This window comes from Bombus pascuorum, chromosome 6 (assembly GCF_905332965.1).
Source record: "Bombus pascuorum chromosome 6, iyBomPasc1.1, whole genome shotgun sequence".
Classification (NCBI taxonomy): Eukaryota; Metazoa; Arthropoda; class Insecta; order Hymenoptera; family Apidae; genus Bombus; species Bombus pascuorum.
Window position 1 is genome coordinate 17,853,547 of NC_083493.1, and position 15,813 is coordinate 17,869,359.

The following is a 15,813-nucleotide window of genomic DNA, read 5'->3' on the forward strand; positions in this document are numbered from 1 at the left end:
AGCAAATATGTACCTATTCGTATTGTATAAAATTTTTATAAAATTCGTAGGAAAATAAAAAGAAAATATATTATCAAGTAAATATCATTACACACACAAAAAAAAATCTTTTTTAACGATTAAAGGTTTAAAAACGTGTTACATTTCCATAACAGAACAGAAGAATGTATTCAATAATAAAATATAACGTAATCATTTTGGTTACATTTAGGTAAGTACAATGCAAATAATTAATTACACCAACCAATTTATAAGCGCAACACAGTGGGCATGTTAAAATACTATAACCAAGAACAAGTCATATTCTGTATTATATATTTTTACCACCATTATTATAGTAAAAAAAATATAAAATCTATTAAAATCTATCTATTAAAATCACACGATTGGGATTTTTGAAGTAACGAAAGGTAACAATTAAAAGTAATTACAAAGTGATCAGAAATTAATCGCAAGCATTGCGATACTCTATGACATCATTGCACCATACGTATAATCACCATATTAAACGACTATAATTATCATAACGAAGTGAACATAATTGATCGAACGCAATTTTCATTTCTTCTGCAAACATTTTCTAGACGTTTTTAAAGCGTTACATTTATCATTCGATCTCTTGGTGTTGCGTCTTATACATGTTTAAGTCAAAAAATATTCAAATTTAAAACTCTGTCCGTCCCGTACTATTTGGAAAATTGCACAATTTTACTAACGATATAATGTAATGACAAACCAATTCGTTTTGTATTACTTATGTCAAGGATTAAACTATCGTAGCTAGTCTTTTTGTTGCTCTAACAAGGCGGTCAGAGTTTTGTCTATACATTCTGGTAAATGATCCAATAACATCCGTGGCATCACAACTAATTCCGTAAATTCTTCCGGTTGTGCCCATCGCATCTCGAATTTCTTTTCTTTCTTATTTTGACTCTTGCTGCAAGAGAACATGTAATATACGGTTAATTATTTGCCGCTTCTAAAATGTTCTTCAACTTTGCATAAACTCGATAAATAGGTACTAGTGTTATAAATAAATTTACATAGAGAAAATAAATAATAGGTAAAATATCAAATAAGTAGCAAACCTGTTTTTTGATTGTTCGGGTTTACGTTTGATTATGTGAAGTACTCTACCACCTATGTATAATTTTACTTTAGAATATCTCCTTTTCGAAATATCTCGCTCGTAAATCCTATTTTCCTATAATATAAATCATTTTGTTTTCTTTCTTTTTTTTCTTTTTGTTGGAATATAGTATTATAACGCAAATTAGGTTTTATACGTGGATAGACAAGGAAACGAATAATTTAAATTATATCGACACGTATGTAAGTATATACCTCTACTGTATTTATATCTCGGTCGTCAAGTAAAGGTGTTTCCCCCGATACAGTGGTAATCATATTATAGGTATTCCATGTATTTTCAAGGTCTTTCTCAGGAATGCCGAATAAAATGTAACCTAATCCGTTTAATACTACTCTATACTGCAACAATAATATCAAAGAAATAAAATTGAAAATATTTCAGATAGTATATGGTAAAATAGACATGTCAGAATCTAAAATATTCGAAATAGGACGAAGATCGCACCTTAGGTAACGGGCAAACACGAAGTGCCATAAGCAAAGACGTTCGAAGATTTTCTATGCTATCGACGCTCAACCTCATTACTAGGTCATCTCCAATGCCTATTGTGAAAACGAATTCTTCCGTTATTCTGGCAAGCTCTCTCGAGAGAAGACCCGCTAAACAAAAAGTTTTTCTTGGTAAAGGTTCTTTAATAATTATTATTATTAATTAAAAAACTTAACCATATAAAGAGGAAGAATCAAAGTTTCTGAAGATTCCGTACCTGGTGTGGAATATCCGTAGACTTTCAGCGATGGATATCGTGGACGTAATAAAAATCCTAACAGAATACCTATACCAGCACCTAGACTGTGACCTGCGCATATTTTCTTACATGAAATCGTTAAAAGATTGTCTTAAACATATAGATAAAATTTTATCAATAAAATTAGATGTCTCTAAATTTCGTTTTAAATTATTTGTTAAATACTCGAAGAGTATCTATTATTTTGGCACGATGGCATCTTTAAGAAATTATATCTTTCCAACGTAATTGAAATAAATTGTTTCGTAATCGTTCAAAGAATATCCATGTATGTCTGTGAGATGACTAACGAAAAAGATACAAATAAGCAAATTGCGTGTCATTTGTTATCTATACGCGAATATCAACGAGGAATTAAAATATAGAGGACTGCTCGATTCTATACAGATTTTATTTCCTTTTTTATCTATCTCGTAGGTAATTTAATAATCTCGTAACATACAATGCATATATCGTTCTAACATTTTGTCTGCGTAATTAAAATATTTGATACCTCGAAAATACGATTGTTTTCAATTTATCGTTTCTCTTGTCGACGAACATTTGATCGTGCAACCGAAAAGGGTAAGACAAAAAAGTATTCGTAACATAAAATTGAAAACATTTAAATATTATAGAGACTAATACGTGTAAACCTATAAGCAAAATTTTCTAGCGCGTACATAACATTCCTATTTACCTGTAATAACCAAATCGTAATGAGGATATGTATTGAATGCTCGTTCTAAAATCTTGTTATCGTCTAATTTCTTCAAAATCAGCCTAGCACTCGTTATCATGCCACTGTGTGCCTATACACGTAACATTTGACGGTTATGAATAATTTAAAAGGAAAAATAACGTGCGATTCAGCGTACAATTTTCTTCGTAAATATTACGATTAAAAATATTCTTATTGTTAGTTTCATATTGGACTTAGGATACTTACATGGCTGTTTGGCGGAACACCTTCGCATACGAAAACGTTAGAACCTGCGGCAAGATCAGTTATCAAATCACGCATCGAGAGACTACCCCGTACAACAATGACAATGTTATTTTTCTTCTGATCTGCTATTACACAGAACGGTATCTAAAAGTATTTTATAAAAACGATTAAAAAAGCTGTTTCTTCATTGAATGCGTAAACATACGATATTCTTCTTTAATACCAACCTCGCATAAATAGTTTTTAAACGACGCATACAGGATGTCATCCGTCGATAAATCTGATAAAGTTTTCATACCGGCTAAATAACAGTAGCAACAATTGTCGCCAATAATTGGAATACGTTTTGTTCTGTAGTTACAATGAATTGATCAACATAGGGTCTCGTAATATTAGTTAAAGTAGTACATGTTTTATACTTTTTTTCTTTTCTTAAAGCGCGGTATAATATCGTTTCTATATCGCGATATTTTATTTAAAATAATATTTTACCGAATGGTATTTCAACTTTGAGTCTATTCTTCTTCTATCTTATTTAATATTCTCCTAATTAATTTCCTTTTGATTAATCGATTAACTTATCTCAAATATTTGACAGAAATTTGCAAATAATCGATCCGATTTCTTCAAGAAATCGTCATGATCTTCCTACTTACCGGAAACAAGCGCAACATGTCAAATTCGGCAGAATATGAAAACACCCGGTGCATACATGTAAATACATAACTAATAACCATCCGTAGGTAGCTAATGAAAGTTTTATATAGTAAGCCGCGTTCTCCAAAGACATCCAACTCGGTGCATTTTTAAAAATTACAGTTGCATCTAGAACAATAATGTTAAGATCGTTTGTATTACTTGTAGAGTTTCGAAACGATGTAATTAACTCTTTAGTTACACGAGTTCCCGCAAATTAAAATTTAAAAAAATGTTAGAGAATTTTGGAAGAGAATTATAATAATTAAAATATATACCGGAAGTATATCTTGGAACAGGAAGAACATTTAGCCGGTGGAATTCACGAGTTTCTCGCTTTTGCCGAATTCTTAGCAGGATACACCCTGCGATAATGTCTGAAGGGACCAAATCTGTTCCCTGGTACAGAGAGCTTAGCAAACCTATAAAAAAGCAATAATTTCTTTATCGTGTCAAAATTACTTCTACGACAGACTATAGATATAAGATTGAAAATATAGCCTATAAAGAAAAGGATGTAAAATGTGTTAGACGTTTGGCGAAGCGTTAAATGGCAAATATAGTCAAAGATAGATAGTTTATGTACGGAGAGGTATGCGATAATGTTAAAGAATTACTTTGTTTACTGTATTTAAAAGTTTGTAATATCGTCGGTAACGGAATCACGACAAAAGGAAATGTTGACAAACTGTGTTAGATTCTACAAAAATTATACATATTTCTTTCTATCAATAGCTACAATCGTTTAGTAAAACAAAGAATCTTTAATTTCTATATATATATATATATATATGTACTAAGACGTACATCGTAGTCATTTATTTATGCACATTTACCCTCCGGAAGAAAGTTCTGCCTTTCAAAAGTTAACAGAAAATAAACAGAAAGAGATCAACGCCGCGAGTTGTAAATATCGTGACGTATAAAACGTGTGCGTCGCGCACGGTACGACAGATTATTTTTACTATCCTGCAGTTGTCACGTTTAATTCGTTATATATACAATTCGTTACATGCCTTGTAATGGACAAACATATTTTATTTTTTCATATCAGTTCGTAAGAAAGTGTACGTAGAAGTTTAAGTGCCGATATATATGTTATGTGTGTAGATAAGAGTTCCAAATCTCTACTAGGAAACTATTTACATATACAAAGTACATATTTTATCAATGTGTACAAAAAATTACCGCCAATATTTACACTAATCAACGACCTTCTATCCTCTTCCACTTGGTGTAGCTCTTGTCTTGACTTTTTATTTTCATGTATTGCAAGTTGATACAAGTTTTAGCCGAATCTCCGTTCGTTTGGTTTAATCTTTTTTCCGGCGTTGAAAGCTTTCTTTTAAAAAATATATAACGAAGGAACGACGGTTTCGATTTCAATCACGACAGAACCTTTTTTAGGCCAGTCGTACCTATGTCTCACCAGCAACATGTTGAAAAGTCTCGTTAGCGTTCTCGTCTTTTCTCATCCACCAGAGAAACTTGAATCTCCGTTGCCAGTTCCTCGAGAGTTTGCCATGTTCGATAGAGGTTTCTAAATGTTTTTTACTTAATAATCCTAAAGGATCGAAGATCAATGCCAAGCCGAAAACGGTGAGACCTATAAGGATCCAATCGAAGAACACCAAGACCTGGGTTATCGTGATCGTATAATGTTCGTAAGTACATTTGACGTTTGATCCAAACAACCATAAACTTCCTAAAATATTCCATGATATCTCAGGTAGGAGGAGCAATATTCTGTAAAATCATAATAATATTTTAATTATAATTTTAGAAAAGAAACATCAATTTTGGGAAGAACGCGCTCTTGCAGAATTTTGTTACGCGTATACAAGGTGCCTCAAGACGAATGATACGATACCGATCAGACAATTATTTTACCAACAAAGATCAATCGAAAACGTCGAATGGAAGTTTTGCATTCGAAGGTTGCTTTGTAAGAAAATTCGGTTCGAAGCGATAGCACTCATCGATACTTTGCCGACGACTGAATCGTTACGGTAGATTTATCGAACCTGGTTAATGGGTCAAGAGTTACGAAAATTTGTCAAACTCGACTGCCCGCAGAAAAGATTTTTTATAAAAAAAAAAAAAAAAGGTTCGGACACCGAATAAAGGAAAATTACGAATGGAAAAATGTAATTCGTAGAATCGTATTTCCTATTCAATCGTATAATCCTTTGTAAAACATCCTGCATGTTAGAACATCTGCCTTTTGAATTTAGCAGGAAGTAAAAGATTTACTAATTATTAAGATTATTTGCGCGATAAAACTTTATTATTCGTATTAATTTGAAGTTGGATTTAGAATTTCTTGAATAACATTGAGATCTCTACAACGCGTGCACATTTTATATATTCGCGCTAAGATAGTACGGTCAAGTTTTATCGAGTTGTTACAAGCAACGAACCTATAAAAAACGATCTTATTGCAATAATAAATTATATGCGATGATAATATCGCGTTGTAACGTTCAGAAATGGCGTATGTTACAGTACATATCAATCGTTACTAATGTACGTCAATAAAGTATAATGCATCGGTACTAAAAAGTGAAAAGAGTTTACGTCAATAGACGTCGCAAACGGAATTCATTTTGTATAGTAATTCGTTAATTGCCAATACATAATTACAGATAAATGGTGCCGTTTATGATCGAAGATAGTGGTTGAAGTTTGTACTTGCAACGAGAAAATTAATAATAAGAATAATAAAAGTATGAAGTAGATCGTGAAGCAATGCATGTCAGAACGAAGAACATTGTTTTATTTCAGCGGTATTTTATAATGAATGGCGTTGTTCGTCAACGATATGTAAATTGCAGTATAATTTTCAGACGTCTACTTACTTAACTGTCAATAATGGTTCAACGTGTTTACGAGCGTGCGTTTCCAAGATAGATCCTTTTGCGCTCAGTCTTATAATGATGAGCATGAAAAGTATAGACACGACAAGAAACGCAACCTCTCCTAACAGATACACGCGAACTAACTCTCCACCTAACTGACAACTCCATGTATGCTCGTAATATCTGACACAAACGGTTACAATCAGGGATAACCTGTGAACAAAATTAATTACGTAAGGATTCAAATTTATTCAGATTCGTTCGATAAACGAAGAAACTCTTCTAATAAGGATAATTATTTAGGGATGTTAATCAAGGATAATTATCGGGAATTTTACTCGGGATCGTATTGGGACCCCGAAAGTTTGTAACGTTCGGATACCCGCGATCTCGTATCTTTTATTATATAGCGAAATAGCGAAATAATGAAATAGTGAAAATCATTCTGAAGCTAAAAGTTTAGGTACAAAATCTGATCGCGAAATTAAGCAGAGACATCTTACTTACGCGCCCGTTTTAGGTACCCGCACACTCCTAGCAAACACTATCTTTTATATTTGTAGCATACATAATGTACATACGATTCATTTTCAAATTTTCAAACGATCCGTGAACGATATGCGACATGCGAAAGCAAAGATTCGAGAGAAGTTTCGTTTCCGTTTCTAAACATCTCGCAATGTATGTAGTTAAGTCTTTTTTTATTATTCGTAAACGTCGTCCATTGATTTAACCATTCTACAGGAAGTTTTAAAAGGAATTTTACTATATATTAGTGACATGTAAAATACCATAATCTATTCTAACAAATAAGAAATATGATTATATTATCCTTAATTAGATCTATTTAATGTAAAATTTATAATTTAATATAGAATTTATAAAATAACGATACGAATAAAAACGAGAGACGATTAGTTATTTATAGAACATGAAACTAGTTCTTCAATAATTCTACCTATGTACAATGTATTGCGTACATTTTCGTTATCTTCCTGGAATAATTGAAAAAATTTAAATAATGTTATATGTGCAGATACACGCGTTATCTAACCGACTAACCGTCGCTCTATACACAGGTATTATGGGTGACTTGCGAGTCTCCAAATTGTCAAAATTTTATAATGTTCGTAAAATTTGCATAAATACAAAATGGAAAGCTAATCGAGTAAAATGTGTAAATATAGAAAGGGTCGATTCCTTACGCGTCGGCAGAATAGACAAACAGGGGAAAGACCTGTTATATCGTCATTCCTGCCAAGGATACACGTCGAAACTGAAGTTATTAATTATCCGATATTAAAATTCTGAATATGGCCAATTTGATTATTCCTACTCTCCTCTTTTTCGTTATTTTGCTATTTTGCCATATTATTTCTTCCAAGTTTGCACACAGATGTGCTATTTTAAGATATTGACTTATGCAAATTTCATACGTATAGTTTTTAAAAAATCAAGATATCATTGTTTATGACTTTTAATTTGCACGAAGGGGAGAAGAAACTACATATTTATATGCTTCATTGACTTTTAACCAACGAGGTTTCGATACACATCGATGAAAGATATGAAAATCTGAAGATATAAGTTATAAATTTTATTTGCGAGGCGCGATATAAAATCATTAAATTTAACGTCATGCCTCGAGAGCAAAGTTATGTCCCCGTTTATCATAATTTCATAATAATACAATAGTTAAAGATTAAACTGTTTTTTTAATTATTTAAAACAATTATTTCTTTGCAAGTTGGCGTTAATTTACAATGTATGAGATTTAAAGTACTATGTAGAGTGTATACAATCTGTAGCAATGTTGCACGTTGGATGAAATTCTCAAGATTCTAGCGTTGAAACTGAAAGAAGACGAACTACTTACCAAATGGATCGAATGAAAATTTCAAAGATACCCGGATAAACAAGGTCGTCGCTCGCAGCTAGCCACGTTCTGCCGAAGAGTTTTATCGCAGGCATTTTTCTGTGGAACATATCGCGATTTGTAAGATTACTTTCTTTATCGACGCTGACTGAATTTTGTATCGCGTAGAACATATTTCGAAAAGAAACGTATCAACGAAACGATACGCGTTTCTTACTCTTGCGAGTTGCTATCCATATATAGTTGAACGAATAAACGCGTAATTTAACGTTCGGATCAACGTTTTATAATATACATAGCAGGCTCGAGCAGCATGCAATAACGACCACGATATTTTACGAGTATAAATTTTCATAGGATTTGGATAACCGAGTATACCGCGACGCACCTATTTCTTTGATAGTAAATTACGGATCAGAGAAAGCGCTGAGAGAAAGTCTTTGTCTATCCTACATCCGAGAGTATTGACATAACTTAACTGCAATCGTAACTGGACCCTGACCCTGTTGAACATCAAATCTTTGTCCCAAATTTTTTAGAGTCACTTGCACACATCTTCCGTTTAAAAGAGAGACGACTCGTCTTTCCTTCGTCGCGTGACGTTTCTTGTTTTCGATTCTATATTATTGATTCAGCACTTTTTTTTACATCGCATTGCTTAATTAGGATGACTATCTTTTCGATAAGGAAATCTTATATGCTCTATATATTCTTACATTTAGCGATAGATCGAATCAATATGTCGGTGATATATCGTGAGCGAAATCGCAAGCTCTCCTTTGCAGACAACTATATTCGTCGATGATTTTATAGTTATTCTTTGACATCGTTATAACTAGAATTTCACACCACACTAGTTGCTAATTATACGCCTTATCATCTTACACGCTTCTTTAATAAACATGCTGAATCTTAAGATATTTATAATGTCAGATATAGTATTTCTTTTATTATAGTATTTCTTCTAAGAATATACTGCGGAAACATCTTACGGTATATTCGATCTTCGAGGAATGCAACATTCCTTTTACACTCGATTATTATATTTGGAATAAATAATTCTATCGCAACTCGTACTAGCTTTTGTATCGTAAACGCTGACATGAATTTAAAATTGCGCAGACATTTTTTCATTAGTCTGACAACATCCTATGTAACAAAGTCTATCCTCATACAGCAAATAACCGTCGTTCAATTTTTTGTCTAATTTAAATGCGTCACTCTCGCGTGCAGAGCCTTGAGAAAGAAGCGTAATATCCTATTGGCGCAATAAATTGACAATACTATGCGCGTTTCAGAAAATATGATATGAAACGAAAGAAACGCTCAATCGATTAGGAAAATTCGAATTTTAAGATATATTCACCTTTTGGAGAAAAATTTGAATTTCGAGATATATTCGCTTCTCGAACAAAACGTTTCGATATTTCAGTAGAATTTCGGGTCATTCACAACATGCCACTTTTCCACAAGCACGATCAGTATTCGAGAGTATCGTCGCCAACCTGGTACAGGATGCAGTCCGGTATTTACCGTTTTAGTTACTCGCACGACGAGTTTTTAATTTCTTCTAACGAGGGAAAAGATAAGACTCGCTTGCACCGACATCCATAGTCGTTCACGATCTAACCATCGATCGCGATACGCCGATCCAGCGGCTCCAGTCGATCCAATGGTATCCGAGTGATCCCGCGTACGCGAAACGTGAGATAGCGTCGAAAGCCGCTGAGGTCAGTTCGCAAGGAATGTGACGCCTTGAGCGAATTTTCGTCTGGCTGCGAAGCTAGCGCGAATTAAAAGGAAGTGGAGTCGAGTTCGTCTGTTAGAAAATTGCATCGGCTCGCGACACTGGATCGACAAAATGCATATACAATACACTCGTAACCCGCTCACCTTGTTTCGTAGCATCCCGCGTCGAATCTCACGAGCTGGTTGGCGGTGACTGTCCAGCACGGCCGCAACTTTCCCTTCGTTCCTCTCGATCACACGTTCCTCCGCTTACGAAAAAACCAATAGCTCCTCATGGGGATATACGGTAACGGTAGGAGTACGTGGCCCTAGTATCCCGCGATTGCAACGATCCGAGCGCTTCGATTTTTCACTAAAACTGTGAAACGAATTTATAATTTATATTATATTCGACTTTTATAAATAAAATATGAAAAGGTTTTAATACGTTCCGATTTCTGTGACCGGTATGGCGGTAAATGTATAAGTTTCTTTTTTCGATGACGCATGGCTGTTCTTAGAAAAAAGCATAAAACTTACATGCGCTCTCTGTCTGCGCACGTCTATCGTATATCGTTTGATAAATTTTCTACCATTTCTTACCTATATGAAATTTTCTGCGATATTAATATGCGATATAATAATAATATCAATATAAGTATCAGTATCGATGCGACCGATTCTTTCCCTTCTGGACACGGCCGTTTCCCGGAAGCCTCGAACAGCGTCAATTGTATCAGTGCTTGGTGTAACAGTCCGAATACCATACCTAATCGGATAAAATATTTTTTCTCGAAAATAACTAGTATTCTAATAGAACAAAATACATTTAATATTCCAGCGTACTTTCTTTGCGTCTCTTGTTTATGCTTTACACGTGAATTCGCTACAGCTACGAGATTTACACACGTTTAAAAGCATAACTGTTCTACTTACGAGAAAGGCTAGCGGCCTTAAAATCCTTGTGACGTTTCCATGTAAAAGAGACAAACGAAACCAACGATCTTGTTTTTCTAAAATACTTTAATTTTATTTACCATTTTTCATTTTATCTATAGTCCCAAAAATAGAAGCCAAGCGATATCATAGATTTTCTCCGAACTTTTTGTTAACCGAAATCGTGTATATTTTTTTCGGATTAGTGTGCAAAAGTATTTTTGGAAGGTCAAAAATTTTGCATAAATAGTTATCTCTGCTACGTTTAGTAATATATAATATCCTTTTGCAAAAAAATAATGTTTTCGAAAAACTATAAAAATTCTTGTGTATTCCTTCAATTTATGTGATAAAAGAAAGCAGAAAAATATTTTCAAAAATATGACTGAATAATATGATAAAGTGTATCCGATATAGTAAATAATAATTAATTTTAGTAAGCAATTTACATCTAGTTGGAGAATAAACGATAAGGTGTAACATTTTCTATGCACATTGATTACGTATCTGTATACGAGCAGTCCAGCATCCGCTTATAAGCGATATTATATTAATTTTCAAGTAAATTGATTCACGTAGATAAACGGCATTTGTAACTATCTTGTTCGTAAATTATCTGTTGAAAACTCTTAGCTAAAAAAACAGCGTGAAAACATATGAATATCCTAAGATAAATTAGCAAGATAAAGATACAATTTAGTCTATAGCATGTCAGAAAACAAAGAATTTTAATTATTTCTATTGTACGATACATTGATGATAAGAAGTGTAAAAGGCGTAAAATTAACATAGAATCTATAATCAACTTTTTCATTAAATATAATTTACTGCCATGTAAGAGATTTACATATTCGCTTAGTACTTACAACTTTCAGCAAGGCAATTGAAAAACTTTACATATTCCTTTAGTAATTTATCGGTGAAAAAATAAAGAGTTTAATTATAGAAACGGAGATGAAAATATTATGCTATGACAGGATATTATCGTCTACCAAAAAAAAAAAAAAAAAAAAAAAAAATACAAATCGAGCCACGAAAATATACATTTTTCTATATAAAACACGATTCTCCTTTCGATGTCTGACTACATAACATCCACATACTTATAAATAATTAATGAATTTTCCATTCGTTTAATTTTTTCTCTTTTTTTCCATCTCATATGCATATTTCACTTTAACTACATCGATTGTTGTGCATGTATAAAGTGCGCTCATTAACTACGAATATGTTATTATATACGTATATACGTATAGCCTGTAATATTGATTAGAACAAATCCTTTAAAAAAATGTGCTAAAACCTTAAACGGATCAAGGAACACGAACTTTTATATTTTTCGTTAATATCTGTTTACGAATTTTGATAAATATCCGTATACTGCTAGAAATTAGAAAAAAAAAAAAAAATTGCTTCTAAAGACACGTCGACTCGAGTATAAAATAGCCTTGATTTTATCGAATCCGTTTTATATAGCGCTATAAGTAAACGGCGTAGCGAAGCTAATGAAAAACTAGTTCCAAAATGGTGACAGATACACATCGTACGTCAGATGCATAATTGTTTCTTTTTTCACTAGTCCGATTATTAATAATGCATTGCAATATTGAAATCCAATAAGAATTCAATAGGTAGGATTCAATATGCGCCATCGATAAAATTCGTTGCTTACGTTCGATTTACACTTGTTATTAATATTTTAGTCGGGTTTTATTAATGAAGTTTAATAACGACGCGACAATTTTTCAAAATTAATTAATGAAAATATCGTCGACATTTGTATTTTTTAAAACGATATTGTATTATCGGACTACCTTTAAATGCACCGTGACAAAAGCATGCGAAAGGGAAGGAATTCTATTGCCATATGCCTTTTCTCGTTATAAATATCTCGCTGGATAATTGCGAATACAAACTTCATTTCACCGCTTCGAAATAAAAATGTTCTCATTATCATGTATATGTTTTCGTCGTCGAAAAGATCTCATTATTTAGAAGCATAATTTCTTATTAAAATATACAAGTTTGCTTTTATCCAGTTAAATTTTTTGTAGAATGTTTATTATACTCCTTATATAATATTCCCTTGTTCGATTAATACGATATCGTATCGGGATAGAATAAGATTGGCATGTGTCCTGTTTCTGTCACTATCTCACGAGGTCACCGAGGTCACGTATTTCTTAAATTTCGCTCTGAAACGAAAAATGACCGCTTTTATAACGTTAACTATGATGGACGAGTTACAAGGAAGCTACGTTACAGTTACTTTAATTACAGGATGCAACGCAATTTTTACAAAAGTAGACCTCGGAGTCAACGTTGTTGTACCTCTTGTGAATCACTTCAATGTGTTCAAGTTAATTACATACCCTTTTTCGTTGGAAGCAAAAGTATACGATCGTAGAGCAAACGAGATATAGCGTTAAAACGAAAACAGTCTCTAAATACGTTAAAAGTACAAATTGGAAAAAAAAGTTCGTATCAACCGATAGATATTAAACGTAGGAGAGAAACGATGCAATTGTTGAAACTAATTATAATCTCACAGATGTAAAAATATATATGTGAAAAAGTCTGTGCAATGGGTAATGTGACATAAACGTGACATCGTATTTCTTCCTGTCATATTTAATTACCGTTGAAATGGTCACCACTTCTAAGAAAACTCTGCATCCGATCTTTCAGTTTTCTCAAACACCGAAGCCATCGACGGCGTATGGACAAAAGACTGGGACGAAGGCAGACCATAAACTGTAGACAGGCGACGATGGTTTCGGGGCTTTCGGTCATAGGGTAACGCTGCTAACGCGCGGATCCGGACCAGCTCAATTATATTCCGATTTGTATTTATACTTCTATATTAAAATGTATTTCTTACCTTACAATTTATCCACACGTTCCATTGTTCACATACGTCGAATAACTCCGACAGTTACAAATAAATAATTATAAACGAACTTGAAAGTAATCGACCATTCGATTTTTATAATCTAATTGAATGTAACGTGTAGATCGTGCTTTTATAGTGCGAGATAAGAAAATATGGCTTTAGAATAGTCGCAATCTGTTTGACGCGGAACGAACAACGCGTTCACGTTAAAAAGTTGATAAATAACATATGCGCGGCAGCTTAAGGAACGAGTTCGATTATTATTGAACCAAACTGTTCGATAGTATTCTACATAGTCATATAGGTACAGGTGTAATGTAACCTCGACTTTATTTGTAGATGTCAAATACTACCTACTTCCCGGTAATCTGAGTAATACCCGGTAACTTTACGAACAGATCTATACTTTTTCATGAAAAAAGATTCGTTTTATATAACTATTATATTACTATTACTATATGCATACATGTACGTTGTTTATATTATATCATAGTTATATAATTTTTATAATCTTGATAACTCACGAAATCTTGTAAAATCCATCGAAAATCTTATTTTTTACGCAGCCTCGTTTCGTTTGATTTTTATTTGCGTTAAATCGTAAAGTCTCCTTTGTTCTATCTGTAGTCGGCTCGTATACAGCACATTTAAAGTATAAAGGTCTTAAATCATCTTGCGTAACTCGTTTTATACTTGGAAAGTCTATATTAATAATACATATTTGTCATATTCTATCGATTTATCTGCTTGAAACTACATCGATGGGTCTATGTCGTCTATTACATATAACAAGAACAGCTTCTTAATTCAATTTCTATCGGTAATGATGTTAGAAACAGAATTGTCTTCTTTCTATGCAGAAATTACGTAAATAATAATATTTTTACACCGATTGAACGATATACATATAAAAAGTAAGATTTTATATTACAACGTCATACATTACAATAAAATGAAGAATAAAAGAGAGAATAAAGAACAAAGAATAAAATAACTACGAATTAATTGATCGATTAAACGATTAATCATTAGTAATCGATTCAATGATCCTAGATCATTATTTAAAATGTTTAATTTCATACGAATCAGGCATAAATAAAGTTTATCGGTTATAGAAGGACCGACGATTAAACAATTTGATTAATATTTATAAAATCCAAAAACAGTCGTTCGGGAAAGCGTCAACTTTGGTTGTTGCGAATCAAACTATTGTCATTATGTATCTCGTGATTCTACATAACGTATATGTTAATAGAAATTTAAGATACGCAAGTAAAAGAAAAAAGTATAACGCTATATTAAATAATTATTCTATGGCGATAACGTTACCATCGGTCGATAATTCGCAAATCGCGGCATAACGTTTAACATATATACGTAGTTGGGTCCTAACTCTTATTTCGTTCCTATAGTCCCATTTTTGTTTCTTATTATATTTTATTTTTATAACAATTAATCGTTACAATACAGTTTGCTGCGAAAACAGAGGTCGAGCCTATAAAAATACGAATTAATCGAAAAGATCTGCTAAACATAAATTTCTTTTACTATTAAAAATAATAATTTGCAAAAGTAAGGAACTTTGTTAAACATTTTTCGAATTACGTCTAGAGTAGCTTTTTGTTAATGGAACTTCTGATAGATGGCTCCATGGGCATCGAGAATATAAACGGTATATTACGATTGAATCGTAACGCGCGCGATGCATATAATGCTAAAATAAATAGTTTCTATTATACAAATATATATGTAAATATTATGTAAAAATTAGTGAGAGGGCAGTCGATTTTAATTCTTTTCAACGAACAGATAATTGTAATCGCGAAATAACGAACAGATTAAAATCAAGTATACTTAATTAACATAAATAATAGCTTTTATCGACTAATTGTTAAATATATTATATAAATTGTTTTTGAGTTCAGAAGTGATACGAAGTTAATACTTTTCGTTTGAAACAACACTCTGTTTGATCGATTTAAACGATTAGTTCAATC

General features: G+C 32.6%; 1 protein-coding gene across 5 annotated transcripts; it reads right to left on the minus strand.

Moving 5' to 3' along the window:
• Positions 1–149: 149 nt before the first annotated feature.
• LOC132907959 (diacylglycerol lipase-beta-like) lies at positions 150–10,333 on the minus strand. Of its 5 annotated transcripts, none has more exons than XM_060961415.1 (15): positions 10,153–10,332; positions 9,626–9,764; positions 8,260–8,358; positions 6,384–6,596; positions 4,955–5,271; positions 3,804–3,947; positions 3,486–3,654; positions 3,057–3,180; positions 2,830–2,973; positions 2,581–2,692; positions 1,860–1,952; positions 1,598–1,752; positions 1,345–1,491; positions 1,089–1,204; positions 150–937 (listed from the first exon to the last, which is right to left on the minus strand). In XM_060961415.1, exons 3-15 carry the CDS (start codon positions 8,352–8,354, stop codon positions 781–783), a joined length of 1,986 nt encoding a protein of 661 aa, XP_060817398.1. In that variant the 5' UTR covers positions 8,355–8,358; positions 9,626–9,764; positions 10,153–10,332; the 3' UTR covers positions 150–780. The 5 variants fall into 5 exon arrangements, with proteins under 5 accessions (XP_060817398.1, XP_060817396.1, XP_060817399.1 ...); XM_060961413.1 differs by having other exon boundaries at positions 9,626–10,042; XM_060961416.1 differs by lacking the exon at positions 9,626–9,764 and having other exon boundaries at positions 10,153–10,333.
• Positions 10,334–15,813: the final 5,480 nt, after the last annotated feature.